This window comes from Chelonia mydas, chromosome 1, assembly GCF_015237465.2.
Source record: "Chelonia mydas isolate rCheMyd1 chromosome 1, rCheMyd1.pri.v2, whole genome shotgun sequence".
In the NCBI taxonomy this organism is placed as follows: Eukaryota; Metazoa; Chordata; order Testudines; family Cheloniidae; genus Chelonia; species Chelonia mydas.
Genome location: NC_057849.1, coordinates 42,140,967 through 42,154,417, shown reverse-complemented (window position 1 = coordinate 42,154,417; position 13,451 = coordinate 42,140,967). Strand labels below are relative to the sequence as shown.

The 13,451-nt window shown below is 39.9% G+C and overlaps 1 protein-coding gene across 5 annotated transcripts in view; it reads left to right on the top strand.

Moving 5' to 3' along the window:
- SACS (sacsin molecular chaperone) overlaps positions 1 to 13,451 on the top strand; it is a 253,374-nt gene that overhangs the window by 186,744 nt on the left and 53,179 nt on the right. For all 5 annotated transcript variants that reach the window (XM_043530779.1, XM_007072640.4, XM_043530769.1 and 2 more), the window contains 2 exons: positions 3,994 to 4,140; positions 5,486 to 6,968. In XM_043530779.1, coding sequence (XP_043386714.1) covers positions 3,994 to 4,140; positions 5,486 to 6,968 — 1,630 coding nt within the window. The remainder of the gene's footprint in view (positions 1 to 3,993; positions 4,141 to 5,485; positions 6,969 to 13,451) is intronic.

Sequence of the window (13,451 nt, the reverse complement as noted above, 5' to 3'; positions counted from 1 at the left end):
TGATGTCGACACCAAAGACACCTTTGGTGCCCCAGGAATAGGCCTTGATTGACACCAGCAAGAGTCAGGCTTCAGGATCCTCTCATGTCCATGTTTCAGGAATAAGAAAAATGAAGAGGAAGCAGCCGGATCCACAAAAAGTGTTCAAGGAGAAAAAGAAAAGGAGGCATTGTTCTCCTACAACAATGCATGTCATTTTTGGAGACTCCTTACTAGTCTTGACACTGTCTTTGACCTGCTGTTTTCCTCAGCTTGAGGCTCCAGTGCCGATTAAATTGGACATCTCACTGATACAGCACATATCTCCAGTGCTGTTGATTTCCCCTGTCATATCAGGGGGTTCTCTGGCAAAGTGTTTGACTACACCTCTGCTGCTTGGCTCTGCGCAGCAGTTTTCATCCTTGGTGTCAGTACAGAACATCCTTGCGGAGCATGTGGTTATCTGGGAACAGACTGTGCAGACTCCTCCAATTTGCTAGAGGGCGCCTAATCGATTTCCCTCACTGTTAATTCTGCCCTCCTGGACGGACCTTATGTAGGACCTCTTCAGTTGTTAATGTGGCCTTACATTCAGGAATCTATGCAAGTTTTGCTTGATACCACCATAAATACTTTGGCACCAACATTGGCGTCAGTGATGATATTGGCATCAGGTGGTCTTGAAGGCAAAAGTGCCTGGTATGAGCCTGGCTCCAAAAGGGCAGTTGGGAGGAGGCTTATCTCAGAAGAGATGGAGCAGTCTCCCATTGAAGAATATACTGATGGTACGTTCCCTGAAGAGCAAATTGGGTCTTCTTTAGTCTCCCGCCCAATGAAAAAGAAAATTCCAGGAGCATTTGGGGAGAATGGCTAATATCCTGCAGTTACTGACTGGGGTTTTAGCACCAGAAACACCTTGTGTCCTTTTCAACATTATAGAATGGCAGACAAAGGGCAAGGTTGTTTTCCTTTATTCCAAGGTTTACTCAGTCAAACAAAAGATATTTGACTCTTTTCAGTGTTGTCCCTACCAGTACCAGAGAGATACATATGTATGTATGTGTCTTGTGTATGTATCTCGTGTCCTTGGAGGGTTATCACCTTTTAATGTAGTACCCCTTGGCTGATTCCATATTAGTCTGTGAAGCCTAGAAACTCCCCAACAGTAGCAGGGTGTCCATGGCTGATCTCTTGGGTAGAGAATGGCATAAAGTGGATGCTATTGGGAGAAAAACATATTCCTCTGCTTCTTTGTTTCTCAAGGGAATGACTAATGTGTTTCCCATTTCTAGAGGTCCTTTTTCAGACCGCAGCTTGAACCTGCTTTTAACAATGTTAATGGACCTACTCTATGAGTTCCTGTCTTGAGCTTCCTTAGAACAGCATTTGTAATGTCAATTACCTCTGCTTGAGAGGGTTAGTGAACTCATTGCCTTCATGACCTCTCCACCTATTCCAGCTTTATGCCTCAGAAATTCATCTGTCACAGTATGTCTTCCTCCCCGTTTTCTTCCCCAGACCTCATGCCCATCCACAAGGGATCTGTTTACACTCTTTTGCCTGGACAGGATGAAGCCCTTTAGAAAATCTAATAGACTGTTGCCTACAGGGAAAGGTATAAGGTCCAGTTTAGAGGTAAACAGACTTTCATAATGGATTAGGAAGTATATTGAACATCGTTATTCTTTAGCCAGAAAACCATTATATCTGGGTTATAGATGCACTCCTCTACACCTTCAGCTACCTCTGTATCTTGTTTGGGACAGGTCACCATTGCAGAGACTTGCAAAGCAGTAACATGGAGTTTTTTTCCTAAGCACTATTCATGGGACTTGAAATCTGATCTGATGCTCAGCGTGGCAGAGTAGCGCTAGAATTCATTTTAGACTAGAACTCCTCATCCACTGTCCTGTAATGGGGCACACTACTTGCTTATCTCCCATAAGTGAGAATGCACAGAGGCCCTCAAAGAAAGAGGGATTACTTGCTAGTAATTGTTGTTCTTTGAGAGTTGTCTCGGGGCATTTGACATTACCCACCTGCCTTCCCTCTGCCTTGGAATTCTTTGTATTTCAGGACTGTGTGGGTTTGAGAGGAGGAACTGGTGTGGGCTGGGGGGCATGTTGTCTTATATTAAAAGGAAATTAGCCATTGGAACAGTTTACCTCGAGTTGTGGTGGATTCTCCATCACTATCAATTTTTAAAATCAAGACTGGATTTTTTTTCTAAAAGATGTGCTCTAGTTCAACCAGGAATTAATTCAGGAAAGTTCTGTAGACTGTGATATATAGGTGTGGTTAACTAGATGATCACAGTGGTCCCTTCTGGCCTTGGAATCTATGTAGAAGGGGGCTGATGAGATCATAGCATGAGAGTGCTATTGCAGTCCCGCAACTGACACAGCTTTTCTATATGGTTCCACAGTTTGGCTAGAGATGCCAAATCCTGTAAGTGTGAATGGATAGAGGCAACTTTACTAGCGATGGTTGCTTACCACTAATATAATTTTTGAGAGCGTTGCTTTTGTGTATTTCAGACTACCTGTCCATTTTCTCTTCTTCCTTGGGGCTCATAGATTTTAAGGCTAAGAAGGGACCATTAGATCCTCTAGTCTGATTTCCTTTATAACACAGGCTAGAGAATTTCATCCAGTTACTCCTGTATTGAGCCTAGTAACTTGTTTGACAAAAGCATATTTTCCAGAAAGAAATCCAGTCTTGATTTGAAGAATTCAAGTGCTAGAGAATCCACCACTTCCATTGACAGCTTATTCCAGTGGTTAATCACCCTCACTGATAAAAAATTATGTCTAATTTGAATTTGGCTGGCTTTAACTTTCAGTCAGTAGGCTCTTGTTCTGGCTTTCTCTGATAGATTGGGTACTAAAGGATTCTTTAATCTCCTCCCTGTGAAGGTACTTACTCACGATAATCAAGTAATCTCTCAAATTTCTTTTGATAAGCTAAACAGATGGAACTCTTTTAGCAATTTTCCAGTCCTCCAATTCTTTTTCTTGCTCTTTTCTATACCTTCTTCAGTTTTTCAACATCGCTTTTAAAATGTGGACTCCAGAACTCCATGTGATATTCCAGTATTGATCCCACCAGTGCCATATACAGAAGTAAATTCACCTCCCTACTCTTGGTCACTACTTCCCTTTTGTACATCCAAGAATTGCATTACTTCTTTTTGCCACAGTATCATATTGGGATCTCATGTTGAGTTGTTTGTCCACTGTGACAACTAAATCCTTTTCAGGATGCGTTCCCCCATTCCGTACATATGGTCTACAGTCTTTGTTCCTAGATGTATGCCCTTGTGTTTGGCTATATTAAAATATATTTTGTTCACATGGACTCATCTTATCAAATGATCCAGATCACTCTATATGACTGTCCTTTCCTCATCATTATTTACCACTCTGCCAATCTTTGTGTCATTTGCACATTTTATCAGCACCGATTTAGTGTTTTGTTCTACTCCAATAGGATTCTCAGAATTATTGAAGGAACTGAAGTGTTTGGGGCCGCACAGCTCTTTTATAATCTAGGTTCAGAACATTCAGTATTATAAGAGGATTCTTGTATGACCCCCATGGTCACTGCTTTCCTGAAGCTCTTTCTCAACATGACCTTCGTTTATCTTGTATGACAGAAAATGGTAGGTAGTAAACCAAAATTATATGGTGTGTGTTAAAAATTTCATGGAATCTAAAATAATCGAACAATTCAGTTGATGGACTTGTGTCTCTGAAGAGAAAGAGAAGAAAATATGTTGTTTACCGTTTTTATTTTGCAGAAGTTCCTCTTTATCTCTTTGGACTTTCCCAACAGATCTTAGTTTCATTTCTCCAATACCAGTTTGAGTTACAGCTTCCTCATTTAATTTGCACATCTATAGTTACATTTCAAAAATGCTTTCTTGATTTAGTAAGTTTACTTCCTGGAAACTAAACAGGTGGACCCAAGTGTGCTATTTTTGAATTGCCATACGTGTGCCTATTTATTTTTTAGGGCCAGCACTTTATGTATACAACAATGCAGTTTTTACCCTTGAGGACTGGCATGGCATACAGGAAATAGCAAGAAGCAAGAAAAAAGATGATCCCCTGAAAGTTGGAAGATTTGGAATTGGGTTCAATTCAGTATATCATATAACAGGTACTGTGTGTAGCGCCTTTAAAAATAAAAATATTAACATTAAGATTTGTTTAATCTCATATACACATCAAACATAAGGATGCTGGCAGGGTGTTCTCTGGATGAGGTCCTTGACATTGGAATGCACTCCATCTACCCATGGTCCATCACAGCCCATCTTTTTTTTATCTTCTGGGCATGCTATAAAGTCTGTATTTTTTCCAGGCTTTTAGAGGGAGTGTAGGCTGAGAATTGGATGGATTTATTTTATTATTGACACTATATTTTGCTGGTGATGTCAACGTGGTGTGAACAATCCTCTATGTTGTATTATTTGAATTGTGCATTTTTAGTTTATGTAACTGATGCCCAGAGCATAGGATGGATGTTTAACAGACTTCTCTAAATTTAAATAAGATATAATAAGCGAAGACTGAAGCTTTGTGCAGTTTGATTTTTGTCCTGCATGTATATAAATGTGAAATAGAGATCAATAAACAATGCTAATTTTGTCTCATACCAAAAAAAGTACTTTTCGATCGTATAACCATCACATACAATTTGCTATTTAACAGGAGGATGTTCACATTGATTGTATAAAACAAAAAATACTCTCATATACTGCTAATGAGTCTTAATGTGCTCTTCCACAAGCTGGTAGCACTTAACTACAGGCATCTTTTTTTCATTTGGATCTTTTATTTCTGCAAAATAAATTCTGTAAAATTGTTTTACCATTTCATTTGATAGTCCTTTCTTTCATTCATATATGTGCATTGAATTAATATGCTCTATGTAGAAATCTGGATACAGATCTCTGCCTTCTCCTCTTAAAAATGTGTACACTTTTTGACTTGCACCCCTAAAAATGTTGCATTCAATACATTTACTTGTATTCTGTTGTGGTTATGCCACATGGAAAGATTAGTAGTTTTTCATTCTGATGGATTACATATCAATATAATACTGGATTATTATAATTTGAAGCTGGCATGGCAAAAGAAAGGCAAGTATAGACAACTGGTGTTCGATATCTAGGTAGTATTTCGTTTCTGAGACTAGCGTGTCAAATCTTTGATCAAATAAAGTTTTGCCCTATGTAATTTATCTCTGTTATGCCTTCCATAAACGGATCCTGTACATCGTAAGATATTATTATATAGTATTTTCTCTACTAGAATATGGATCGTCGTCCATTAGTAGGATTGGGTTTTTGATAAATAAGGGCAATTTATAATTTTTAAATGACAATTTAATTGATTGTAATGGCTAAAGCTGTTTAAGGTATGGATAATGTAGAATATTTTAGGGTTATTCAGATTTGCTATTTGGGGTTATTCATATTTGTTGGATTTCACTTGTGCAGATGTCCCTAGTATCTTCAGTGGTGACCAGATTGGAATGTTGGATCCCCATCAAACACTTTTTGGACCCCATGAATCAGGCCAGTGTTGGAACCTAAAGGATGACAGCAAAGAAATTATTGAATTTACAGACCAGTTTGCACCATTCATTGGTGTATTTGGTAGCACTAAGGAAACCTTCAAGAATGGAAACTTTCCTGGTACATTTTTTCGTTTCCCTCTTCGCCTACAGCCTTCCCAACTAAGTAGCAATCTGTACAACAAACAAAAAGTTCTGGAACTGTTTGAATCCTTTCGAACAGATGCAGATACAGTGCTGCTGTTCCTGAAAAGTGTGCAAGATGTTTCCTTACATGTTAGGGAGGCTGATGGAATTGAGAGACTGGTTTTTAGAGTAACTGCTAGTGAGAACAAGGCCTTGAAACATGAACGACCCAATTCCATCAAGATTCTAGGAACTGCAATAAGTCAATATTGTAAAGGGGTTCCAAGCAACAGCGTAACATGTGTGACATATCACGTAAATATAGTCTTAGAAGATGAGAGTGTGAAGGATGCACAAAAAACATCTTGGTTAGTATGTAACAGTGTGGGAGGTCGAGGAATATGCAATGAACTAGATTGTTTGGCTGATGATTTGAAGTTTGTCCCTACTATTGGAATAGCTATGTCTTTATCAAATAATGGGGAAGAAAAAGGAGCTGTAGCAGAGTTTTCAGGAAGAGCATTTTGTTTTCTGCCTTTACCTCCTGGTGAGGAAAGCAAGACTGGTCTCCCAGTTCATGTTAGTGGTTTCTTTGGCTTGACTGACAATAGGAGGAGTATCAAATGGCGAGAGTTGGATCAGTGGCGAGATCCAGCAGCTTTATGGAATGACCTCCTTGTAGTGAATGTTGTCCCAAAAGCATATGCCACTCTCATTTTGGAGGCAATCAAGCGAATGGAGACTGAGAAGAACTCAGATTTTCCTTTGTCAGCTGAAAGAATTTATGGACTATGGCCTGAAAAGAACAAAATCAGGGTACACTGGAAACCAATCATAGAACCTCTGTTTAAAGAGTTGCTCCAGAATGCAGTTATTTATTCTGCTAGTAGTGACTGGATAAAGGTGGAGCAAGTGTGCTTCTCAGACATGGATGACAGCTTGGAGTACACACAAACTGTCCTCAACTACCTCCAGAGCTCAGGGAACCAGATTGCTAAGGTACCAGCAAATATTGCTAGTGCAGTTCATCTTACTGTATCTAGCTCTAAAACTGTGAAAAAAGTGACTCCTGCTGTAGTGCGGCAGGTGTTGAGAAAATCTGGACACACTGGCCCTGCTGATGAAAAGCTTCATCTCTTGGAATTCGTGCTTACTGATGGAGTCTACAGTGACCTTATTGGATTGGAGCTTCTCTCATTACAAAATGGAATTTTTATTCCATTTTCCTCATCTGTGTCAGATCAAGATGTAGTTTACATAACCTCAGAAGATTACCCAAGGTATATTTAACATTTTACCTGTTATATTTTGTTGAAACACAGTTTAAATATTTTTAAGTACTACAAACTGTCACCTGCTTATGAGTAGTTCATTTAGAATAAGCATACCACAGTTTTTAACATAATAAAATAATGCATAAAAGGAACCCAAGATTACATTTTATATACTTCTGTATTTGAAAGATTTGAAGGTCAGTGGCTGTCAGAATTTATACAGAATTATTGACTCTCGTTATAAAATATACACCAAGTAGCTTTTCTCAAACTAGCCACCTTCTGGGAAACAGAAATAAGGGAAGGCTGAGAACATGCATCCTAGAGGAGCAGCAGTTCAAGGGATCTGTTAGTGGCCTGGCTAAGGCTTTATTAAAATGAAGCTTTAGATGACACTAGTCTTTTCCCACCTCCCTTAGCTGTTACTGTGAGATAGTTTTAAATTAAATACAGGAATGGCTAGTTTTACAAAAATACAAGCTTTTTTCAAAAATGTATTGCACAGTCAGTTTAGTGGCTCCACATACTGGAGGCAGTGACTAGCTGTGATGGTACTGCACTTAAGATTATAAAATACTGCCTTATTTTTCAATTAGATCCTTGTGTTGCCACTTCTCTGAATACAGTTTAACCCATTTATCTAAATTGTTTTTGGCACCTTATGAAAAAGTTTTAAAACTTTCTATATTGAAACCTTACTGCTCTATATAACTTTTGAAATTCTCTTCCTTTGTTTGCAGTTGTACAATTATATGGAAATAAGATCTTTGTCTTCACGAACTTCTGTTTTGTCTAATTATTTTCTCCTTAAAAAAATTATTTCCTGTGTTGAGTGTTCCTATCTATTCCCCTGCTATTAACTGTGAAATCACATTGAGGATTATTCTTTAAGTAGAGGAAAAGAGCAGCAACATTAAAGGCACATCTGTGATATTTTGGGGTTCAACCTAGACCAGTAAGGGGTTGTCTCACCACCTGCGCTGCAACTCTGGGGGCCTTAAATGGTATGCAGCTGTGGCTCTCAGTTTAGACACTGACAGCCAGCGTACAAGCATGTATGTGACAGCCTGGCTTTCACCGCCCAGTTACTATGTGAAGCATGATACCAACACATCCCAGTCCTGAATTTCTCCAAAACTGCCTCCCTGCAGTGTTCATCCCTCTCCTGAAACATTCTCAGAAGTCATTGAGTTCATTGCTACTTTAAAGAGACAACACACTGCTACTCATTAATTAAACTGGGGTTTAACAAACACTCTTATTTCAATCATAGCACTATGTTGGTTTATGTTGAAAGTAAAATAAGTTTATTAAACAATAAGTCATAGGTTTAAGTGATACCAAGTATAAGGAATAAAGATAGAAAGGGTTACAAGCAAACAAAAGTAAAAATACGTTTCTAAGACTAAAATATGATTTAAGTCTGTTGTTCAAAGAAGTGTTTCTCACCAAGCCTCTTTTACAGCATGGTTGATCAGACTTTCTTAGTCCACAGTGCTGGTTTTCCTTGTCTCCTCAGGTGAAGGATAACTTCTCTGACCCTCTCTTTATAGACCAGAAAAGCTTTGAAAAGTATCTCTCGAAGTTCATTGACCCTACTTCAAAAGACAGGGAGGCTTCTTGGGAGTACAGTCTCCATCCCCTTGTTGAGATTAAGTGATCACTTTTCCCCCACTTGCTCTCTTGATGCTTTGTTTGCCTGGCATGCAAATATACTTTTCTTTGTCTTTGATCACACTGTGCTCAGTGTACGTGGGAGACATTTAAGTGGGGGGAACCACATTCCTTTGTCTGGAAAAATACTGTTCATCAATTCCCCTTGACATGCCTGGTTTTAAACACATTTTAGTTATAACTTCAGCATGTCTGAATAATCTGTTGTGGATTGTCTGTATATACATCACACAAAAATATTAATGATCAGTGAATTTGTTTTCCAGTGACCTATTACATGATACCCTTTAGATACAGATTATAACAATAGTGAGTAGGGGTACAATGAGTATGTCAGGTCTGACAGGAGTTGCTAACACAGAGTACTGAACCACCATCAGCGTCTATGTCACACCTCCCCCCTGACATTGACTCCACAAGTGTCAGTTCAAAGTTCCCCTGAACCCATAGACTAGGGGGCATCTTTCCTCTTTTGAACATTTGTACTGCCCCCAGCAGTTGCTTCACATCCATGCAGGTCACCTTGGCCAGTCAAGGGTTCTATTACCCCTGAAGGTGTGAAACCAGACCTCCTACCACCCTAAGTCTGCCCTGCTCCCAGCAGAGTTCTGATCCACCGCTACCCTCAGCTGTGCCAATGTCTTACCGCACCCAGCAGTTTTTGGGGCTACAACCATTTATAGCTCTGCTTCAGTTTCCCTGCCCTCAATGTAGTACTGTCCCACAGCTTTCCCAGCTGTGCCAGAGTCTCACCACTCATCAGTTTTCCCTGCTTTCAGCGGGGTGCTGGCCCACAGCTATTTACCTAGCTGTGCCAGGGTCCCCCCAGTCCTAGCAGATCTCGGTCCACCGTATCTTTTTAGATGTGCGACAGACACATTCAACACTGATTCAGTTTCACTGGTGAGGATTTACCCGCTGGCTATGGTGAGCTTGTGCCTGAGCCCTCGGGCTCAACTCTGTTACATCATTACAGAAAACAACACATCAAGGAAAAGGAGGACTTGTGGCACCTTAGAGACTAACCAATTTATTTGAGCATGAGCTTTCGTGAGCTACAGCTCACTTCATCGGATGCATACTGTGGAAATCGCAGAAGACATTATATACACAGACACCATGAAACAATACCTCCTCCCACCCCACTCTCCTGCTGGTAATAGCTTATCTAAAGTGATCATCAGGTTGGGCCATTTCCAGCACAAATCCAGGTTTTCTCACCCTCCGCCCCCCCACAGACAAACTCACTATCTTGCTGGTAATAGCCCATCCAAAGTGACCACTGTCTTCACAATGTGTATGATAATCAAGGTGGGCCATTTCCTGCAGAAATCCAGATTCTCTCACCCCCTCACCCCCCTCCAAAAACCACACACACAAACTCACTCTCCTGCTGGTAATAGCCTATCCAAAGTGACCACTCTCCTTACAACCTGCATGAAAATCAAAGTGGGCCATTTCCAGCACAAATCCAGGTTTTCTCACTCCCCCACCCCCATACACACACAAACTCACTCTCCTGCTGGTAATAGCTCATCCGAAGTGACCACTCCCCCTACAATGTGCATGATAATCAAGGTGGGCCATTTCCAGCACAAATCCAGGTTTTCCCACATTCCCACAGCCAGAATGCCAGAATAACCTTTAGCATCATAATGACTCACGCTTCAGGCAGAATGATGGGGACCATCATACTCACATCTGGTTGTCTGCTGGACCCTGATAAGACACACCATTATGTCCTTATTCCTGGGTCCCATGGGCGTGACATACTCTCCTTTTCTGTTCAAGTTGCCTGTGTTTGTCTAGGTCAGCAAGCTTCTGTTGTCTCAGTCTGGTTCGCCTGAGCAACTACAACTCCCTATCTCTTGAGAGGGAGTTCTTCTGTATTCCTGGGCTAGGACTCTTTTGGGCCAAACGAAATGTTTACAGAACAGGGCAGTTTTGGAGTGATCCTCTCCTGGCTTCTTGCAATCAGTGGTTTAGGGTTGCTTTGAGCATGGGGCTGCATCTCTGACCATCTTGGCTAATAGCCATTGAGGGACGTATCCTCCGTGAACTTATCTAGTTGTTTTTTGGACCCAGTTATACTTTTGGCCATCACAATGTCCACGGCAATGAGTTCCACAGATTAATTATGCATTGCGTGAAAAAGTACTTCCTCTTGTTTGTATTAAACTTGCTGCCTATTAATTTCATTGAGAGACCCCTGGTTCTTACCTTATGTGAAGGAGTAAATAACACTTCCTTATTCACTTTCTCCATGAATTTATAGACCTCTGTCATATCCCCCCTTAGTTGTTTCTTTTCTAAAATGAACAGTCCCAGTGTTTTAATCTCTCTTCATATGGATGCTACCCTTAATCATTTTTGTTGTCCTTCTCTGTACTTTTTCTAGTTCCACTAGATTCATTCTGACATGGGGCCACCAGAACTGGACACAGTATTCAAACTGTGGGTGCACCCTGGATTTATAGAGTGGCATATTTTCTGTCTTTTATCCCTTTTCTAATAGTTCTTAACCTTCTGTTAGCCTTTTTGATCACTGCTGAGCACTGAGCTGAAGTTTTCAGAGGACTATCCATGGAGAATCCAAGATCTTTATCTTGAGTGGTAACAGCTACTTTAGAACACATCACTATATATAACTTGAGATTATTTTTCCCAATGTGCATTACTTTGCTCTTATATGTGCTGAATTTCATCTGAGATTTTGTTGCCCACTCACCCAGTTGCGTGAGATCCCCCAATAATTCTTCACAGTCAACTTTGGACTTAACTATCTTGAGTAATTTTGTATCATATGCAACTTTTTGCCCCTTCACTATTCACTTCATTTTCCAGATCATTTATGAGTATGTTGAACAGCACAAGTCCCAGTACATATCCTTGGGGGACCCCACTGTTTACCTCTCCATTGTGAAAAATGGATATTTATACCTACATTATTTTCCTATCTTTTAACCAGTTGCTGATCCGTGAGAGGACTTTCCCTCTTATCCCATGACTCCTTACTTTGCTTAAGAGCCCTTGATAAGGGACCTTGTCAAAGGCATTCTGAAAGTCCAAGTACATTATATCCACTGGATAACCCTTGTCCACATGCTTGCTGGCATTCTTAAATAATTCTGATTGGTGAGTCATGACTTCCCTTTACAAAAGTCATGTTGACTCTTTGCTAACAAATGCTATGTCTATGTGTCTGATAATTCTGTTCTTTCTATAGTGTCTACCAGTTTGCCTGATACTGAAATTAGGCTCACCAGGTCCTGCCTCTGGAACCCTTTTTAAAAAATCGATGTTACATTAGCAGCTCTCCAGTCATCTGGTACAGAGGCTGATTTCAGCCATAGGTTATGTACTATAGTTAGTAGTTCTGCAATTTCATATTCCTTCAGAACTCTTAGTGGTGACTTATTACTGTTACATTTATCAGTGTATTCTAAAACTTCTTCTATTGACATGTTAGGGTGGGACAGTACTTTGGATTTGTTGCCCCCCAAAAATAGCTTTGATGTGGGTATTTCCTCGACATCCTCTGCAGTGGAGACTGAGGCAAAGATTTCATTTAGCTTCTCTGCAGCAGCCTTGTCTTCCTTGAGTTCTCTTTTAATACATTTGTCGTCTAGTGGGGCCACTGTCTGATTGGCACGCTTCCGGCTTCTGATGTACTTAAAAAAATTTGTTACTGTTGTTTTTTGCATCTTTAGCAAGTTGCTTTTCAAATTCTTTCTTGGCCTGCTTTGTTATACTTTTACACAATTAACCTGCCAGAGTTGTGCTCTTTTTTTTTATCCTTACTAGTAGACAAATTTTAAAGGATGGCTTTTTGCCTTGAATGGGCTGTTTAGCCATGGTGGCATTATTTTGGTCCTCTTATTGTCTTTTCTGATTTGGCATATGCATTTAGTCTGAGCCTCTGTTATGGTGGTTTTTATATAGTCCCCATGCTGCTTAACTCTTGTGACAGATCCTTTTAATTTTTGTCTAACAAGCATCCTCATTTTTGTGTAGCTGTCCTTTTTAAAGTTAAATGTTACTGTGGTGGGGGTTTTTTGTATTATCTTCCCTACAAAGACATTAAATTTAATTACATTCTGGTCACTGTCCTCAAGCACTTCAGCTATAGTTACCTCTTGGACAGATCCTATGCTCCACTGAGGACTAAATCAAGAATTAGCTCTCTCTTTGTGGGTTCCAGAACTAACTACTTGAAGAAGCACTCATATATGGTGTCTAGAAACGTTATCTCTGCATCACACCTTGAAGTGACATTTACCTAGTCAATATGAGGCTAGTTGAAGTCACTCATGATTATTGCTCTTTCTGGTTTTGTAGCCTCTCTGACCTCCGTATGCATTTTACAATCACTGTCATCTGGTCAGTAGTATATTCCTATTGCTTTACTCTTTTTATTCAAGCATGGAATTTCTATTTATAGAGAATTTGTGATACAGTTTGTTTCATTCAAGATTTTTACCTTATTTGACTCTATGGTTTCTCTAAAATATAATGCCAGTCCCCCAACAGCACAAGCTACTCTGTCATTCCTATAGATTTTATATCCCGGTATTACCATGTGCCTCTGATTATCCACCAAGTTTCTATGATGCGTATTATATCAATGTCCTCAATTTAATGGTAGGCACTCTTGTTCACCCATTTTAGTATTTAGACTTCTAGCATTTGTACATAAGTACTTGTAAATTTTGTCAATATTCAGTTGCTTGCCTTCACATGTTATATTTAAATAGGATTCTGTTACATTTGACTGTTCCTCTCTGCCTTCTACCTGCACTTTACCAACTTCTTCCC